The following is a 20,134-nucleotide window of genomic DNA, read 5'->3' on the forward strand; positions in this document are numbered from 1 at the left end:
CCAGCTGCAGAGCAGCCTTGCTACATATGGTCAGGTGTGTATAGAGGGAAATTATCCTGGCCAGAGCTCAGCTCTTGGGGGAATGAATAAATACCTTACACAGGATCTGATACTAGAGCAATAAGTCAATCCCAGTCACAACCTAATTGCATGCTCCTTGCACCAGGCACGTCTCCCAGCGTCCTTTCTGTCTGGCCATGATGGCTCTCTGTGAGCAAGCCAGTTTGTGCAAGTTCCACCCAGCTGGGAATGTGGCTTTGAAGCCAGCTTCAGAGCTAGAGCTGCCCTCCCACCAGGGTTTGTAGGGCAAAGGAAGGAGGTGTTTCCTTGACTAAGGAAGAAACTTGATCTGTTGAAATAACCTGAAAACAGACTTGTTTGGATTCCCAGAACTCTGTCAGTGAGGAAACACCGGGATCCAGGCCAATTGCCATAATCAGAAACAAGGCCCAGACTCTCTGGATATATTACTGTGCACAGACACACACGCACGTATCTGTATGCCTGGAAATGGAAGAAAATCTTAGCTATTAGCTTGGAAATCTTATTATCAGAAAAAACATGTCAAGAGGATTTGTTCTGACCATACTGTATAATGCCAGATCAGGGATGATGTGAAACAAGTTCTAGGACAGCCTGGCTCTGCCGCTTGTCAGGGTGTGGTGTTGGGGGAACACTGGGCTTGGGCTTCCATTTCCTCATCTGCAAAATAGGACAATTATAGCACCTCCTTAAAGGGTCCTTGGGAGAACTCAAATGAGGTCATACATGTGAAGTGCTTTGAGCAGGCCTTCCATGGGGTAACTAGTTGAAAAATACCATTATTTGCTGTAGTAAAGTCATCATTGTTGACATTGCTACATTTGGTCTCTTGCCTCTGAAAGATATACCACACGTGTGATTTTTAAATTCTTCTTTAGGGTCTTTGGAGACCTCTCAGGTTCTTCCTAGGGTTGCTGGAAGAGTCTGAGATCCAGGGGAGGCCAAGTTCCCAGTGTCTGTATGGTCCTGGGCGCACTACTTTCCCTCTCTGGGCAACAGCACTGGGTTTTTTCACCTATACAAGTAGAGGATCAAATTCTGTGCAGGTTCCTTTTAGCTCTGTGGTTTGTATTTCTGCAAGGTGAGCTTATCACTCGACATCAGAGTGTGATGTACGACATTTCTGTTATTGGGTCCCCATCTGAACCCTGAGGCCATCTGAGCTTCCCCCGCCTGTTTGGTGACTTCACATCCAACAGGGGGGTGATGGTAATATCCCCGTCACAGGGCTGTTGAGAGGATTCAATGAATGGATACATATCAGAAGCTTGGACCAGTGCAGAGCACATAGTAGGTGCCTGCAAGCGTTGGCGACTGCCCTGCCAGCAGTTCACACGGATCACATCAGAATGACATGGCCAACGTGTAGCTTTCAGTGAGCTCTCCGTAGATGCAGGACAAGATGCCATCTCATCAGATGCGCAGACAATCCCCTGGTGTTTTTGCAGAGGAAGAAACACAAGGTCAGAGGAATGATGTACCTCGGTCGAGGTCACAGTGCTGGCCAGTGGCACCATCAGATTCAACCACCATATCTATCTGAATGGCACCCAGTACATCCCTTACGGCATGGTTGACATGCCCAGGTTCCTTCCTTAATTCTGAAGAAAGTAGTAAAGATAATTCTTTTTTTAAGTAGGCTCCATGCACCGTGTGGAGCCCAATGGGGGGCTTGAACTCATGACCCCAAGATCAAGACCTGAGCCAAAATCAAGTCAGATGGTTAACCAACTGAGCCACCCAAGCGCCCCAGTAAGGATAATTCTTAATGGAGCTTTCTGCGCTTTTACTAGGAAAGTGTCTCTAGACCTCCCAGAAATAAGCTCTCCCTCTATCAACTAGAGGAGGTGATTAAAAATAATGATAATAACAAGGTGTTGATGTTGAGCGAGAAAGGTAAGAAACACCCTCTCATGGGAGATGAGGTGGCAGTGGGTGATATTTATTCATGGATCCCTCAGATGGTGATGTGGGTGTCTTGCTCTTCACCATGTATCCATGGCTCTAGCTTCTGTCCTTGAGTGACAGCTCAAGGACAGCTTCTGTCCTTGACACCCAGCCTTGGGTGTCCTTGGAAGGCTGACAGGGAACACCAACTCAAGGTCATTTCTGGCATCCCAGACCATGAGTGTGGCCAGGCCTGGATGATGGCAGAGATTTGCCATGGCATCTGACCTGTGGGCAGTCAGTAATGGGAACGGGGCTCCCTTTGGATTTACTGTCATGCTCTGAATTTCCCACTGTAGAGTAACTCCGAGCGCATTGTAGAGTAACTCCGAGACAGCATCTCCTGTGGTGCTTTAGATGTTGAAATTCAGCCAGACAATGGAATTAATTGCAGAAGTAAAATGCTGTGTTAGTTAATGATGATTAGCAGATCGCTTCATTTTACGTACAAAACAGTTATTAGGGACATTCGAGTACTTAAATAAGTAAGGCAATCAGTCTGCATAAACATTGAGAAAGAGGTCCTTAGCTAAATAACTTTGGAGGGAACATTGTAGTCTCTTTGATTCAGCACATTTTTATAAACCTTTAAATAAGAATACTAGAGATTAGAATATAGCATCCATCTAATCTTTGCAAAATTGATTTGATACACTAGCACTCACACATTTAAGTAAAAGAGCTTCAAGGACTGTAGCTCCTGTTTAGTTACTTTATTCCCTTTAGGATATGAGTCGCCCCCCTCCCCTGCATAAACTCAGCTCAAAGGGAAGATGATCTAGTATCGTGGTTGTGCAGATGTCACCGCAGGAAGAATCTAGAAGCAGAAATTTACAAAATTTTACAACATTTCAGATTGGTCGTAGTATCTCAGAAGTTTTCTTCTTGACGGCGATTGGCCTGTTCTCTGGCTAAATATTTTATTTAGCCAAAATGCCCGGCTGGTCTTATAGATGTGGGCATTGAGTGGAAGAATAGATACCGCAGCAACGTGTTCACACGCAGTCCTTGTTGGAATGATTAGGTTCAGTTCAATAAATGTTTTCTGAGCGCCCTCCAGGTCCCACGCCCGGGCAAGCTGCTGAGGGTAGAGAGCAAGAAAGGCCCTGTCTGTGCAAGTGTCAAACAAGATACAGGGGGTCCCTGGAGGGCTTGCTACGGGTACAGCTGCCTCACCCTCATGCCCAGAGCTTCTGGCCCAGGAAGCTGTGAATTTAACAGCTACCCTGGGGGTTTGTGATGCAGCTGATACACAAGGCCCCACCCTTTGAAAACCATTGGTCTAGAATTCCATGCTGAGTACAGAGGGTTAGGGACCCCAGAGTCCAGGCAGTTAGGCAACCCTGGGGCTCAGGGAGGCTTCCTGGAGGAGGTGAGTCTTGAATGATGACTAGTGTTTAGCCAGCCAGAGGAAGGTGAGAAGGTCCTTGAAGCCGAGGTCCCCCCGGAGCACAGGGACCGAGAAGTCCTAGGCAGTGTGCCTGGTGGCAGTGTAGTGTTTCTGGAGGGCCAAGTGTCAGTGAAGAAATAATGAGCAATGAGGCTGGAAAGGAGGCAGGGTCCAGGTCACCCAGGGCCTCAGTGTCATGTCAGAGAGGTGACACTATTCTCACTCAAGGCAGATGGAGGGGGCACAGAGGCTGGAGAGAGGGAGGCAGAGGGTCAGGGTCATACTGTCTATCGCTGTGGTGGTGCTGTCCTCATCCCCCCCATTTCCAGTCCCTATGGGAGAAAATTGTGGCTCAGGAGCCTTGGGGGATCCAGCGAGATCGTGGCAGAGCTGGGCTCATCAGGATACCTCTGTCCCAAATTTCCACACTGTTTCCCAGCCCGTTAAATGAGATGCTGCTGATTCAGCGCCAGCTGCTCTGCACTTGATGCAGTGCACGATCCTGTTGTACGTCCGCCCTCAGCAGCTGGAGTCTTTTCCTCAGACCTTGAACTCTGCTGAAAGCAGCTAATTGCCAGCCTTCCCGTTTGCATGGAATGGTGCTAGCAGTCAAGGGCCAAAGTATATCTCCAGCCTGCATGGAGGCGGATGTTATCATAATAATGAAAGGAATGATAATAGCAGCAAACATACCTGATTACAATATGCCAGTCGCTGCATATGGATTATCTCATTGACCCCCACGGTGCCCTCGGGGATGAAGTGCTATAATTATCCCCACAGGTGGGGTGAGGCAAGTCAGACGGGTCAAGTAATTGGTGCTTAGTCACAGTTAGTAGCTCAACCATCAGGATAGACTGACTTTTGCTGCAGTAACAAATGACCTCCAAGTCTCAATGGCTTGCTTGCAACAAAGGTGCATTTCTTTAAAAAAAAAAAAAAAAAAAAAAAAAAAAAAAGATTCTATTTATTTATTCATGAGGCAGAGAGAGAGAGAGGCAGAGACACAGGCAGGGAGAAGCAGGCTCCCTGCTGGGAGCCCGATGCGGGACTCGATCCCAAGACCCCGGGATCATGACCCGAGCCAAAGATAGATGCTCAACCACTGAGCCACCCAGGTGCCCCCAAAGGTGCATTTCTTCTTCATAACACATGTCCCTGGCAGACTGGCGGTGACTTTAACCCACTCACTGTCTTGGTTCTGGGTCCCACGCAGGGTGACAGAATGACCTCTGTCTGGAATGTTGGTAGGTTGAGGCAGGGCAGGAGACTCATCAGACCACCTGCACTAACTCTTAAAGATTGTGCCAGAAGTGACACACGGTGCATTTCATTAGTGAAAGTGTGTGATGCCCTCCCCCCTTCTGCTCTACAGGGCGGGGATGTGTACTGTTTGTGTAGGGAGGACCAGTACAGGGGAGAGATAAGCACACCTGGTGGGCAGTGCTCCTCTACCACACAACAGGGGCCGAGGCCAAGTTCACAGGGTCTGCTCCTGGCAGGTCAGGACCCACGTTCTGTCGCCATCCTGCCTCCAACTCCCTTAGATATACACAGTTGAGCCTCATCCCATGCCCGATGGCATGAATCTCAGCCACGGAAAACTGGCACACCTGTGGTATGCAGCACGGGGACGTTTATGTGCAGTGTCTGCTTCCCTTTAGCAAAGTAGCTGTGAAGGGCTATCCTCGGCACCCCGGATGGGCCGTGGGGAAAGAATTTGTTGGGGTGAACTGGCAAAGAACCATAAGGCATAGCAGCTCCTGCACGCCCAGCTCAAATCCCACTTCTCTTCGATGACCCGAGGATGAGCTACTTCTCGATATAATGTGCGATTCGGGAGGAACGAGATGGCAAGGAAACGGGTGTTGGTCGAGGGCTGTGTTGTCCTGCGCACAGACATCCAGAAGTGCCAGCCCGAAGCCCACTCTTGGTGACCAGCTGTTGAATGGGTGGATGAAGAAAGAGTGCATTTCGTCTTTACAACCCACTTCTGACATGACAGTTGTTATTAATCCCATTTCACAGAAGAGGAAGCTGAGGCTTGGGGAAGTGCAGGAGTGTGGCACCAGCCACCGTTTTGGTCATCTGTCCCTTGCAGTGTGCTGTTACGCTAAATGCTTGGCTGACATTCTCTTCCTCGATGCCCGCAGCCCCTCAGGAGGGGGCTGCTGTTGTCCCTTCACTGGTCTGTGATCCGAACACAAGAACAAAACCGCTTCCAGGGTAAGAGAAACCATGCGAAGCACAAAGCACGGCGCTGGCTAGACGCAATCCCTCAGTAAATATTAACCATTTTCCCTCTTGATCGCCGTCATCTGCTATCACGCTGTACATGGAGTTGTCCAAACTCCAACTTCAGCTCAGAGTTCGCACTCACGAAGACTGCACCGACCAGCCCTTGATCCCTCCTCCTGCTCCTGATTGCCCCCCCAGCCCTGAGGGCCATGCACCTGACACGAGAGCTGCTGGGCTTGGTGACACTCTGCACACACAGTGGCCATCCTCAGCTTCATCTGACCCAGTTTATCCCCAACGCTTCCTTCCTGCTCAATTTTATAGCTTTTAAACGTCAGGTCTGGCCGATTCTAGCTTTTGCTCCAAGGCCAAGGTCTCCCCGATGGCCCACACTTGCAGAGGGAGATGGGATCAGACGGTGGGGAACAGGGAGGGAACGGGAAGGCAGGGCGATGGAGTCTGGGATCGTATTTGGTACTTGTTCTGGGTCCATCTGTTCAAAGATATTGTCTGTGCTGCTTTTGCTATTATTATTTTTTTGTCTTTTATTATTCAAATTGCAACCCCGTTAGGATGGATCCATGGGGTAAGTAGCACATCCTGCACACTGGGATTTTCCAGCTGGGTTTTAGAAACTTCACAGCTTCTTAAAACCATCGCTGGGCCCAGGGTGACTTTGGTACCTCGCTCTGCATGGCAGCGTACCCAGCATTGATCCTAGTTTGGGGGGCTCACTGAGGCGGGGTGGTCTCAAGGGGTCCCAGGCACAGCCAGCCCTAAAGACCAACCTCTTTCCCCCCAGAACGGCTGAGGCATCCCGGAAGAAGAAAGAAAACCGGAGGAAATGGAAGCGCTATCTCCTGATAGGCCTGGCAACCGTCGGAGGAGGGACAGTGATCGGTAAGGCCAGCCCACGTCGGGCCGGTGGCACATGGGTCAGGGCAGTGCAGAGCAAGGGACGAAGCCAGGCTCACGAAGCTAGAGAGGAGAGTGTAAGGGGTCAGCTGGGAGGTGGCCCCCGGCGCACACCAGGTGCCCTGTCAGCAGGAAGTGAGTTCATCCGAGTTCATAGAAGCATCCGTGAAAGGCAGTGAGCAGCCAACGGGGGAAGAACCCGATAGGCCGCATCTTCCCATCTTTACCTACTATGGGCTGTTTTCCTTGCAGGCGTGACTGGGGGTCTAGCTGCCCCTCTCGTGGCTGCTGGCGCCGCAACAATCATTGGCAGTGCTGGGGCAGCAGCTCTGGGCTCGGTGGCCGGCATCGCTGTCATGACCTCACTATTTGGTGCAGCTGGAGCTGGCCTGACAGGTAAGGTTCCAGGGGAGTGGTGGCCTAGGGGGGATTTTTAGCCAGGGTGGCCAAGCTCTTATGGTACATGCCCAGATTCTCACCTGAGATGGCTCTCCAGGAGACAGAGGAGGACGCGGCTCTTCTTAGGCTGAGTCCCAGCACCGCTGGAACTCTCAGCAGGTTTCCCACAGAACTGGCCCAGTAGCCTGGCGTGAGCCAGGTGGGCATCTGCACCTGTATAGACTTTCTGAGAAGGATCTGATTGGAACTGCTTGTCTCCATCCAGGAAATTTCCAGGCTGGCCACCTTGGAAACACGTGGCTTCTTCATGTTCAGATGCCGTATGGCCATCCTGTGTTAACCAGTATCACGGGGGCGGGGTGGGGGTCCTAAATCATATGTGCCAGCAGCACCCCAGCCCCCAGTAACTCCCCAGGTGGAATCCATCCCTCCCCACATTGAGAAACATGGTCAGTTTACATCCATGGTGTTCATGGGAAGAAAAGATCTAGAACCACGGAGTCAGGATGGAGCAATGAGTTCCAGCTCCAGCTCTGTGGCGGAGAGCTGGCTGGTCTTTGGAAGCCCCTTACCCTTGGCTGTAATCAGCACCTACCTTTAATGACTTAAAAAATGGGACATTTGTCCAGGGGCAGGACACACAGTTGGCACTCACTGTGAGTGTGTATGAGCGCAGAGCGCCACTCTGACTAACGTTCCTGGGGTCCTCAGCCATCTCCACCCTCATTTTTGTATCTGGGTTTTTAGGATACAAGATGAAGAAGCGTGTGGGGGCCATTGAAGAGTTCACATTTCTGCCTCTAACAGAAGGCAGGCAGCTGCACATCACCATCGCCATCACAGGGTGGCTGGCGTCCGGCAAATACCGTGAGGACCAGGGGCAGAGCAGAGAAGGGTGGGGGACGGGGGAAGTGTTGACTGAGCTGGGACTGCTGCTGTGGGCTAAGCTCTGGTAGGCTCTTACCTGTGTATGTCTCTAGAGGGGTGGGGGGAGCCCTGTTTTGCAGAGGTAGAAACTGAGGCTCAAGAACTTGAGAGGACTTCATCCCATACCCGTCTACTCATCCACCCTTCATCTATCTGCCAGTCTGTCCACACACCCACCCATCCATCCATCATCCACACACTCACCCATCCATCATACATCCACCTACCCACCCATCCACCCATCTACCCATTCACCTACCCACCCACCCATCCACGCATCCATCCATTCTTCTATCAATTCATCCATTGAGCAGTATTTATAGAGTATTGTACATACCACATGCCACACACTGAGCCAGACCCTAGGAATTCAGTGATGAGTAGTAATTACAGGGAAGTTTTATGGATGGCCCAGTAAGGGAATCAACAGAGTGTTTCTGGGGAGTGAGGGAAAGGTTCCTGGAAAAAGGGACATTTAAGCTAAAAACTGGGAGCTAACTGGGTAAAGATGGAGCAAAAAGTATAAACTGAGCAAAGGAGCAGCATGTACCAAGGCCCAGTGGTGCAAAAGGTCCGGCTGGAACGGGGCGCTGGAAGGCAGGAGTAATGACAGGGTCGGATCATGCTGGAGCATGTGAGGTATGGCAAGGAGTTTGAATTTATCCTCAGAGCCAGTAGGAGAGAACAAAGGACTTTAAGCATGGGATGTAAAGTTAAAAAGACTTTAAGTAGGTGAGAGTGCGTCTTGACTGTGTGACCTCAAGCAAACTTCTTAACCTCTCTATGCTTCAGCTGCTTTCTTTGTAAAGTAGAACAAATTATCCCTGCCTTTCAAGATACTGGCAAAGTTTAAATTAAACAAGACAACACATGGCAGGCACCCGGTTTCTCACTGACATTCTTTCCCTTTGCTGCTCTCATTTGAACGTGTGTTTTGGGGGAGATTCTAACCAGGGTGGCCTCAAGGGCTAATACCATGGTCCACCCCACTGCCTGGCTCACTGTTGCAAGTGCCTCGTGTGAGGCTTAGCAAACAGTTCATTACGAAGAGAGAGAGAGAGAGACAGAGCGCAGGGCAGGTCAGGGAATCTGGAGCATCCCAGCCAGACACGAGCTAACAGCCTTCTGAGTTTCCAAATCTCTGGGATCTGAGGGTGGAAGCCACAGCTCTTCTAAATGACACAAGCAAGCAAGTGAGAAAATGTCCAGGCTCCATGTGGAGGCACGAACAGGTGCCAGAGTCTGATTAGTGTGTGATCGCCAAGCCCCTGCCGCATGCAGCACGTCTCTAATGTTAGTGGAGCACCTAGTCCGTACCTACCCCGAGTCACATTTTGCCCACACAATGGGAACTTGATAGGCATTACCTCGCGAGATCCGCACATCCACACCCTGAGGCAGGGGCTGTTCTTGTCCTGAGTGGGCAGGAGAGGAAACCCAGGAGGGGCATGTGAGGTCAGGTGAGTGGCAGATGCAGGATTCGAACCCACATCTCCTGACCCAAAGTTCATAGCTGTCTCCCTTCTCTCCTTTCCCTGACAGCACGCTGCAGGCGGGAACAAGAGCAAGCATCTAAGTTAAGGAATTTGCGATTCTGACCAATGTGAAAAGCAAATTCCTTATCTTTGTTTTAATCCCCTTCGCTCGGTTTGCCCCAAGTCAAAGACTAAATTCATTGTAGGGGGAGGGAATCCTGTTCAGGATTCTCCTCCAGCAGCCATTGCAGTGCTCTCCAGGAGAAGGGAGGGCGGGTGTTTAAAAGAAATGTGGGGGATCCCTGGGTGGCTCAGCGGTTTGGCACCTGCCTTTGGTCCAGGGCGCGATCCTGGAGACCCAGGGTCAAGTCCCACGTCGGGCTCCCTGCACAGAGCCTGCTTCTGTCTCTGCTTCTCTCTCTCTCTCTCTCTCTCTCTCTGTGTGTGTGTGTGTGTGTGTGTGTGTGTGTGTCTCATTAATGAATAAATAAAAAATCTTTAAAAATTTTTAAAAAGAAATGTGGGAAGCTAGATGACGCCAACGAGGGAGATAAGGCATCTCTTCCCGTCTCTGCCAGGAGAGAAGCCTTTGGGTCATCCCACGCTTGCTTCTGTGTGTGGTGGCGATAGCTGGACTCTCTGCAGCCCACCCCTTTATTAAACAGGATTATATGCAATAATGACAACAGCTTTGCAGCCAACCAGGCTCCACCCCAAGCATCTCGCATGCCTTGCTCACTGAGCCCCTCACTGCAAGCCAGGGAGGTGGGCATCACCGTCACCCCCATTTTATAGACAAGGAAACTGAGGCTCGTAAGGGCTGCTCAGGGTCACCAGGCTAGCCAGGGACCAGGGCAGGGCTCACCACCGTTCTCACTGGCTCCACAGCCCCTGCTCTGGGCCACGGGGTGATACAGCGCAGACGGTGCTTTAGAGTTTACACAGTGCTGTGCATTCAGCTTCTCATGTGATCCCCGTGGATCAGGAGTCAGATGTTATCATTCCACTCCTACAGGTGTAGGGACCAAAGCCCACGAGGGCGGCCTGCCTGGCTGACAAAGCTGCTTATGACACAGCCCTCCTCATCCGTACTCTCCCCCACCCCAGCCCCTGCTCTCCATCCTGAGCTGTCGCGGGCCGTGACAGGGTCCCTGCAGAGCAGGGAACAGCCCCAGGGTGGCCCCGGCATCAGCATGGCACCCTCAGCTAGGGGTAAGGCCTTGGAGTGCAGCAGGGAGCTGACACCCAGAACCCGAAGCCTCAGGGAAGCTGATGCCACACATTCATTCATGGTCATATTTTTGTGAGTGTTTGCTACGTGCCATGTCACCAGGCTTCGGGCTCCTAATCCATGACAAACAGACCGTGGGAGATGTGCACTGAACACAGGTGCACAACCATGCGTGTAATTGCACGCTGCGACGAGAACTCTCAGTGGAAAAGGACGGGGTGCATTTGCTCCACCAGAAGGGCCACGTGGGCTTCCCCGGGGAAGACGCTACTGAACTGGAAGCTCAGGGCAAGTAAAAGTGAACAGAGAGAGTGATGGTTTAGGCAGGGGAGGGAGGAGACTCCTGTTTTGGAAAGGTTGCTTGGGCCACAGGCAAAAATGCATGGGGGGCCAGGTTAGGCATCCTGCTGTGCCCCCTTGTCCTTCTCGCAGAGCGGGGCGACTGTGTGATGTGTGCACAGCCCTGCCCGGGCCCAGCCTGAGGCCTAGGTGGCTCCATTTCCTCAGCTGTGAAGCAGTGGCAGGATTCGAACCCACGTCTCCTGACCCACCCTATTTCAGAGGCCTTGAGAGGAAGCATGTGTTTCTGGGGGGCAGAGTGTAAGTGAGAAATTGGGGAGCAATGGGTTGGGGAGGAAGGCAGGGGCCAGCTCACCGAGGGCCTCGGGGTCGTGCCGGAGAGGTGACATTATCCCCAGAGCCGAGGGAAGGGATGCGGAGCTGGGGAGAGAGGGAGGCAGAAAGTCAAGGTTCGACTTCTGCCCGACGTTGGTCACTGTGGTGCTGCTGTCCTCATCCACCCATTTCCAGTCCCTAAGTGAGAAAATTGAAACTTGGAAGCATTGGGCAACCCAGTGAGATGGTGGCAGAGCTGGGCTCAGGTGCCTCTGCCCCAAACTTCCAGACTGCCTCCCAGCCTGAGTTTGTTGAATGACTTCCCGTTGACGCCCAGAGCCAGCTGCTTGTTGCAGTGCACGTTCCTGTTGTACACCCTCAGCAGCTGATGCCAGAATGACTGCAGGGTGGGAGAGAGTGGCACTGCACACACATAGAAGCTCGAACACTTCGTTCCTACGACTCCACTGTAAAGAGAGATAGATACTCATCTCCCCGCTGCACAGATAAGCACAGTAAGGCTCAGGGTGGATAGTGGTGTGCCCAGGGTCGCCCAGCTACTAACGAATGCAGAGCTGAGACTCGAACCCCAGCCTGCTGACTCACGAGGTGGCGCTGTGCTCCGTCGGGTGCTTCATCTGTTCTGCTAACTGCTGCCGCTCATCAGCAGGGGTGGGCCTCTGTCTCTCCACAAGGGCACATGGTCCCCTGTCCCCACCTGCCTGGGAAGGTGGGGTGGGGCACCCTCTGTCACAGATAGGAGAGACCCCACCTACCCGTGTTCTCCCTTAGGCACCTTCAGCGCTCCATGGGCGGCCTTGGCCCGCAGCCGCGAGCAGTACTGCCTGGCGTGGGAAGCCAAGTACCTGATGGAGCTCGGCAACGCCCTGGAGACCATCCTCAGTGGTCTTGCCAACATGGTGGCCCAGGAGGCCCTGAAGTACACGGTGTTGTCTGGTAAGCCCACCCGCCCCAACCCCACCGCCAGCAGCAGCATGCCCACTGCTCCCAACCTACACTGGTGCCGTATCTTTACACACCCTAGTTGCCCCAGACAAGGCCAGAGTGGACAGTCAGCTGATCCATAGACACATGAGCAGGCCCAGCTACGACCAGCCAAATGAAGCCTCACAATTTCTCAGCTATTATGAGAAATGACTGCTGTTTTAAGCTACTGGGTTTTGGGGTTGCTTGTTACACAGCAATAGCTACCTGATACGCTGTGTGACAATGTGATCGGTTGTTTACCTGTCACCTCCCCACAAAGACTATACACTTCATGGACAGGTGTGCAGCCTTAACCTCTCTCTGAGATCCTAAGGCCCAGCAGAGTGTCTGGGGCCACTAGGGCAATTCGGGCAACTCGGCTCTGCTCCATTTGTCTGTCAACCCCCCCCCCCCCACTGGGATCAGCAGGCTAGCCCACACCAGCTATAGAGGTGCACGAGAGGCCAGCCCCGATGCACAAAATCATTTCAAGTCTCATGTCTACTAATATCTTGTTGGCCAAAGCAAGTCACATGGCTGAGCCTAGCGTGGACAGCAGAGCAGGGGCTGGGGCATTGCAGAGTATAGCACAGGGTGGGAGGACAGAGTGGAGTGACAAATCAAGGCCATCTTTGGAATCCCAATCATGACAGGTGCTTGAACAGAAGGAATCTAGACCATGAATCAAAAATACATGAGCTTCGATTTTCTTCATTGCTCTTCAGTGGTTTGGCAGCACTTGGACAGCCAACAGGTTCCAAGTTCAAGACTCTGCATGCATTCACTTGGGCATCCATTGGCTAGCCTGTCACTCCCTTCACTGCTTTCCTCGCTGATATCCTGTCTCCCCAGGCATCGTGGCTGCCCTGACCTGGCCAGCCTCGCTCCTCACTGTCGCCAACGTCATCGACAACCCCTGGGGTGTGTGTCTCCACCGGTCAGTGGAGGTTGGCAAGCACCTGGCCCATATCCTGCTCTCGCGGCAGCAGGTAAGAGGGGAAGTGAGCAAGTTGACCTGTGCACAGACGTCAGCCCTAGAGACAAGTCCACATGGAGGTAGTCTAGTGGCTTTGGGCGGGTGGACGGTCTTCACCGCCCCTTAGTTGAAGTCACAGAAGCATCCCAGGATTGACAAGTGAGAATTTTAGATTGTGCATTTCTAGCAGGTAGTTAGGTGAGGACTGAATAACAGGGATATCTGTGGGTATGGACAAGGCCAGGTGCTCCTTCCTACACGTGTAGAGCTACCATCTGAGTGGATCTTCAGTGGCCCAAATACCGTGTAAAATGCTCGGGAAGATAAATGAGCATCAAACTTCTAAAATTTGGGAGCACCTGGGTGGCTTAGTTCATCAAGCAACCGACTCTTGATTTTGACCCAGGTCATGATCTCAGCATCCTGGGATCGACCCCCCAAGTTGGGCTCCATGGTCAGCAGAGAGTCGACTTAAGGATCCTCTCTCCCTCTCCCGCTGCCCCTCTCCCTCATGATCTCTCTCTCTCTCTCTCTCTCTCTCTCTTTCTCTTTCTCTTTCTCTTTCTCTTTCTCTTTCTCTCTCAAATAAATAAATCTTTAAAAAAAAAAAAAAACTGGGGATCCCTGGGTGGCTCAGTGGTTTAGCGCCTGCCTTTGGCCCAGGGCACGATCCTGGAGTCCCGGGATCAGGTCCCACGTCGGGCTCCTGGCATGGAGCCTGCTTCTCCCTCCTCCTGTGTCTCTGCCTCTCTCTCTCTCTATGTCTATCATAAATAATAAATAAAAATATTTTTAAAAATAAAAAAATAAATAAAAATAAAACCTTTTAGGGGCATCTGGGTGGCTCAGTGGTTGAGCATCTTCCTTTAGTTCAGGTCGTGATCCTGGGGTCCCAGGATCGAGTCCCACATCGGGCTCCTCTTGATGCTGTAACAAATCACCACAGATTGACTGGCTGAAAACAACACAGATTTATTATCTTAGAGCTCTGCGGTCAGAAATCTGAAATGGGTCTTCAGGGCTGCGCTCTTTACGGGTCTGCAGGGAGCATCCACTTCCCTGCCTTTTCTGGCTGCCAAATGCCATCTACACTCTGGCTGGTAGCTCCCTAGCTCCATCTTCAGAGCCAGCAGCGTGGCCTCTTCAGATCTTTCTCCGTGTCCCTTGCTTCTGCCAGCACGTCACCTGTCTGACTCTGACCCTCCTGCCTCCCTCTTTGTCATATGGGGTAGCATCCATAGGGCCCCGGGCTTAGGATGGGACGATCCCTGGGGGGGGCGGGGGAGTGTTACTCTGCCTCCCACATGGGCAGCTTTGCAGCACCAGGAGCCCGGACTCCTTCCAAGCCATGATCACATGTCCTCAGCATTTAGTCTGTCTTGCGGTCCGACACAGATCTGCTGGCACTACGCCCCCATTCCAGACAGTCAGAGGCGAGAAGGTGGAGCGAAGGGCACGGCAGTCACACCGTTGCTTCACTTCTCATCCCTTGGCCCTCCCTAGCTGCAAGGGAGTCGGAGAAACTCTGTCTCTGGCCTGGGAGCTGTGCGCCAGCAAAACTCAGGAATTCTGTTACCAGGGACCAAGGGGGAGTGGGCGTTGGGGGATGACAAGCAATTGTAGCCACACGATTTCTGTACAACTGGGTATTATCTGATCAGGGATTTCCTATTGTCATCAACGGGGTTGGGGTGGGAGCAGGGAAGGGTAGACATGCCTATGTTGGCACAAAAACAAGGAAAAGGAATAGACTGGCAGGACCAGACTGGACCTTTGGAGCTCCTCTGCTCCTTTCCCCTCCTCCCATGTAAAACTGGCACCCAGATACCCCAGGTAACTTTCTTCTTCTTAGGAGTTGTCTTTCCTATAAGTTCTTTAGTCAGAAAATTCCTCTCTGTGTCTAACTTACTACCTTCTCTTATTTAAAGCCAATATTTCATCCCCACCTTCCTGTCTAGAAACAGCACAGTTATCCCTCACATGTCCCTGCCTCTTTACCCATCACCACAGCCGGCGGAACCTGCCACCTCCTCTCCCTGGCTCTAGAAGGGCCTCACAGATGAGTCCTGACCCCTGGGGAGAAAGAGTCGATGGTCAGATAATAGTTCGAGATGAAAGGGAATTAACCCAGCCAGCGGCTGCCTGGAGGCCCTGGGAGGAAGCAGTTACAGGGCAGGTGCACTCCTGCATGAATGAGAGCCCTGCCCATCCTGATTAAGGCATCAGAGCTCCGGGACCGGGGGTTGTACATACATGAGTCATTGAGCAGGAGGCAGGCCCAGAGGAGGGTGCAAGGGCAATCCCCTTCAGGACTGATGCTTTGCTAGAACTGGCTGTGTACCCCCCTCCCTAGACACCTGTGTCCTCTCTCCTGCAGGGCCGGAGACCTGTCACCTTGATTGGCTTCAGCCTGGGAGCCAGGGTCATCTACTTCTGTCTGCAAGAGATGGCTCAGGAGAAAGGTGAGTCTGGCTTACCGTCCCAGGTGAAAACGCTTCCCAGGTTCATCCCCCAGGCAGGAGGTTTGGGGCCAGGGATCGTGAGCCTGGTGAATGTGTTCCCAGTTCTTGGTGATAGTAGTTAGAAATCAAAAATAGTTTGAGAATAGCACAACAGGTAAGTCATTTGGAAAAGGGTTTATTCTTTCTGTACATAAATTTTGAATGGAGGTGAGACGGTCCTTTAATAATGACGTTGGCTTGGTGTTCTCATGTGCGTCCTTGAGTGGGAGGGAAAGGAGTCGGATTAGAAGTCTGAGACCGAGGTATCGGCAAGGCCACGTTCCCTCTGAAGGCTCTAGGGGACGATCTTTCTTTGTCCTTCCAGCTTCTGCTGGTGGCCAGCAGTCCTTGGCCCTCCTTGGCTTGTAGACGCATCCCTCCATTCTCTGCCTCTGTCCTCACGTCACTTTCTCCTTCCTGTCTTCTCTTCTCTTCTAAGGACAGTGTCATTGGATTTAGCCCCCCCACCCCCAAAGTCAGCATGATCCCATCTCAGGATCCTTAGCTTTATTACATTTGCATAATTCAACTATTTCTGAAGACACCATTTCCAAAGAAATTCCCATCCATAGATTCTGGGTGGACATACGTTTCTGGAGCCACCATTCAAGCCACTGCAGACACCTGGGGGTGTGTGTCAACCCTTTCCGATGACACACTTCGAGTGTCAGAGCAGTGGAAAGCTTGAGTTCTGTTGCTCTGGACCTTGGGTGGGGGAGGTCCCCAGGATAGAGTGACAGTTTGGGACAGATCAATCAGTAGGGGACAGCTGGGGGAGGCGGGTGCAGAGCTTGGGGCTCTCGGAGTGGCCCTCGGTCAGTGGGACCCAGACTTACCCCTCTCCTGAGCAGGGAGCATCAGGCCCCTGAGGCAGGAGAAGGAGCTGACACAGTGACTCCATGGCCTGGGAACAAAGAGTGGGCAGCAGAGGGGGCCGCAGCTCCACCCAGCCATCCCACTGGGGGTTTCCTGGCTCACCTCCCTGGGTGTTGGCTTCCCCACTTACAGAATGGAGTCCGAATACCCAGCCTGCGTGCTTGCGTTGAGGTGCCCTGTGTATAGTATTTCTGCAAATTGTGAAACCCCTCATTGATCAAATCTAGCTCCAGGATGTCAGTTTGCAGCATCTGCTCTTTGGAGCTGCTGCCAGCCTGAGGCTAGCCCTGAAGATGGTCCCTGGCCACTCCTTGGTCAGCCCGAGTATGTGACCTGATTGCTGACCGATTGCTAGCAAGTGAGAAGGCGTGAGAATGTCTGCCGTTGTCTGCACCTGAGGGAGCCGGACGGGTTGGGGCTGACTGGTGTTTTTTTCAGCGTTGGCATCCTTGGAGGGCGTGGGAGAGACCCAGGGGCTTTGGGGCCTGATTCATTCCTGTTCTTTCTCTTTTGCTCAAATGTCCCCCAACCTTGGACTGAGGATCAGAGCTGTTTTCCTGGTTACTAGGGTAAAGTGGGTGCGCCGTCCCTGGCATTTACCATGGAAGGGCCAAGCCCCTGTGTATGAGCCTGCACAAGAGCCTCACATCTCCTGTCATTTTGGAGGACCCCACCCCCACCGCACCCTCTTCACTAGTAGCTCTCAGCAGCCCCCTTATCATTGTTTTGTCAGCATCACTAAGCAATGGGGAGGCACCTCTGTCCTGCTTCCTGTAGCTTTAGATACCCCAGGACCACCCTGCAGAAGGGCCTAGGGAGCTAGCTTGGAGCTGTGTTCACCAGGAAAACCCAGGCTGGGTTCAGAAGTCAGGAAAAAAACACTGAGGAGGGATCCCTGGGTGGTGCAGCGGTTTGGCCCCTGCCTTTGGCCCAGGGCACGATCCTGGAGACCCGGGATCCAATCCCACATCGGGCTCCCGGTGCATGGAGCCTGCTTCTCCCTCTGCCTATGTCTCTGCCTCTCTCTCTGTGTCTCTCATGAATAAATAAAATCTTTTTTTTAAATGTGCAGGTTATAGAGAGGCAGGGCGGGTATACCAGTCAGCTTTTGCCACAAAGATGCGGCATAACTGGCTACCGCCCAAACTCAGAGGGTTACAACACCAAATATTTCCGTGCTCAGGATCCGCGGGTTGGCTACTGTTCGGTTGCTCTAGAACAGGCTCTGTTTCTCGCCATGGGTTGGACAAGCTCGGCCTCAGGCTGTGGGCTGGGCTCACGTCGGCTCCGTCTGCATTTATTGTGGTGGGGTTGAAGGGGCAGCAGCCACCCAGGGCATGTTTCTCTTACGGTAGGTCAGGGTCACTAGAGTGCCAGAGCCAAGGCAAACCACACATGCACATCGAAGACCTCCGGTAGGCCGTATTTACTAACGTTCTGTGTCTGCTATCCGTTGCTGCAGACCACCTCTCCAAACTTAGTGGCTTAAAACAGTAATAACTGGATATTTCTCACAGTTCTGTGATTAGCTAGGAAGTTCCTCTCCTCTTCATGCCTGGGCTCACTCGTGCAGTTGTGGTCAGAGCCGGAGTGCTTGGAACCCGCAAGCAACCTCCCTCACTGACTGGCCGCTGCTGCAGGTGGTAACCTGGCATGCCTCAGTCCTTCCTGGGACTCCTCGTTACCTGGAGTGACATAGTCTTCTAGTAGGACCCATTCTCAGTTGTTGTTTTTAAGTTTTATTTATTTATTCATGAGAGACACAGAGGGAGAGGCAGAGACACAGGCAGAGGGAGAAGCAGGCTCCTGCAGGGACCCGATGTGGGACTCGATCCCGGGACTCTGGGATCACACCCTGAGCCGAAGACAGACGCTCAACCACCGAGCCACCCAGGCGTCCCTCGTTCTCAGTTTAGAGGAGGACGGCACGTCTGTGACTCCCACTAGCTTAAATTACACGTTAACGTCAGATCACTAATATAAGCCAAGTCTTCAATTTCCCTGCTGAACAAATTGAATTAATTACCATTGACCATTTGGCTGTGACAGTCACAAGTGAGGTCACACATCAGCTGAATGTGAGGCTGGAAACTGGCAGGAGGGAGGCCCGTGGCCTCTCGGTGAAACACTGAGATGTTCCTGTCCCTCAGCCTTTTGGGGCACCTTCCTTCCTGCCTCTTTCCTGGTCACTGCTCCCTCCCCTGGGTCTTCATGGCCCACTCATAAGAATTGAAGCTTCAGTATTAGGCAGACCTGGATTTGGGTCCCAGCTTCGTTGCCCACTAGCTGTGGGACCTTGGACAAGTCACTTAACCTCTCTGAACCTCGGCTTAGTCATCTGAATACGAGGTTTGGTTACCTGCAGCTTGAAGGCTGGTTGGGAGATGACAATGAGATGATGAATGTGAAGTAGGGACACTTACTGCCCTGATTTGGGGACACTCGGTGTTTCTGCTTCGAAACTCTGATCTGAACACCTACTCTGCACAGGGAACCTTGGTGAGTGTGGTGTAGATAAAGGAGCTCATCATTTTGTGTCTACGTCCTGGCCCCCTCTGAGACCATGAACTCCAAGTGGGGGGGGGGGGGTCTTCCCAGGCTCCACTGACTCCCTGGCGCCTGGCACGTTTTGAGTGCTCAGGAAGCTGGAGGAACTAGGTTTGGGACAAGGCTACTCAAGCACACGCTGATGGGTTCATGCGCCGGGTTCAGACTCCCCATGCACCAGGCCACATACAGAGCGCTTACATGCAGGATCTCGTTCCAGCTCATAGCAACCCTGGGAGGCAGCCATTCTCATGCTTCGTGAACAAGAAAACTCAGGCCTCCAGGGGCAGCCATGCAAATCCCAAGTGTCAGAGCCAGGGTTCAACCCCAGGGCACCGGGCTCCAGAAGCCTCACTCTCAACCCCTGTGCTATGCCTTGCAGAGGACCTTGACCTTGAACAGTGGGCAGAGGTCATCCAGTGGGGCTAGAGGGAAGGGCACTCTAGAGAGTCAGGCAGGCACAGGGAAGGAGGAATTCTCACCCCCTATCATGGAAATAGCTCCCCCGACAGGTGTGATATGCAGCCCTGACCGGGAACCACAGCTCAGACGGTGGCAGGGGGAGCAGGAGGTGCTGCTTCTCTTTCTCGTCACTGCGTCCTGAGCCTGTCGCCAGCCCATGTCTGGCACACACTCAGTGCCAGTGGACCTGTGAGGAGTGAACCAAGTGGAGGAACGAGCCGTGAGTTGGGCAGGGGTCGGCATGTCAGCCTCCCCGATTCTTGAAGCTCCTTGCAGGGAAGAACCAGGTCCTGCTCAGCTTTGTGCACCTCCAGCACCGAGCACAGATGCTCATAAATTTTTACAGGGAAAAGGGAGGCCTTTTGGTGTTGGTAGCATAGCTCGTCTGTGTTGATTGAGAAAACCTCTGCATTTTAAAAGAAGCAGGAGAAACTAGGATGGGAAGCTTTCCAAATAACAAGGGTTTGATAGGAATCTGAATAGAAACCCAGCAGTCCAGGGGCACCTGGGTGGCTCAGTGGTTGAGCATCTGCCTTTGGCCCAAGGCGTGATCCTGGGGTCCTGGGATCGAGTCCCGCACTGGGCTCCCTGCAGGGAGCCTGCTTC

At 52.5% G+C, this 20,134-nt stretch overlaps 1 protein-coding gene across 3 annotated transcripts in view; it reads left to right on the plus strand.

The window, feature by feature from the left end:
• Nucleotides 1-20,134, plus strand: part of TMCO4 (transmembrane and coiled-coil domains 4) — a 90,918-nt gene that overhangs the window by 33,567 nt on the left and 37,217 nt on the right. For all 3 annotated transcript variants that reach the window (XM_072828064.1, XM_072828063.1, XM_072828066.1), the window contains 6 exons: nucleotides 6,420-6,517; nucleotides 6,785-6,928; nucleotides 7,679-7,798; nucleotides 11,972-12,136; nucleotides 13,019-13,155; nucleotides 15,520-15,604. In XM_072828064.1, coding sequence (XP_072684165.1) covers nucleotides 6,420-6,517; nucleotides 6,785-6,928; nucleotides 7,679-7,798; nucleotides 11,972-12,136; nucleotides 13,019-13,155; nucleotides 15,520-15,604 — 749 coding nt within the window. The remainder of the gene's footprint in view (nucleotides 1-6,419; nucleotides 6,518-6,784; nucleotides 6,929-7,678; nucleotides 7,799-11,971; nucleotides 12,137-13,018; nucleotides 13,156-15,519; nucleotides 15,605-20,134) is intronic.

The sequence above is a fragment of the Canis lupus genome, chromosome 5 (assembly GCF_048164855.1).
Source record: "Canis lupus baileyi chromosome 5, mCanLup2.hap1, whole genome shotgun sequence".
In the NCBI taxonomy this organism is placed as follows: domain Eukaryota; kingdom Metazoa; phylum Chordata; class Mammalia; order Carnivora; family Canidae; genus Canis; species Canis lupus.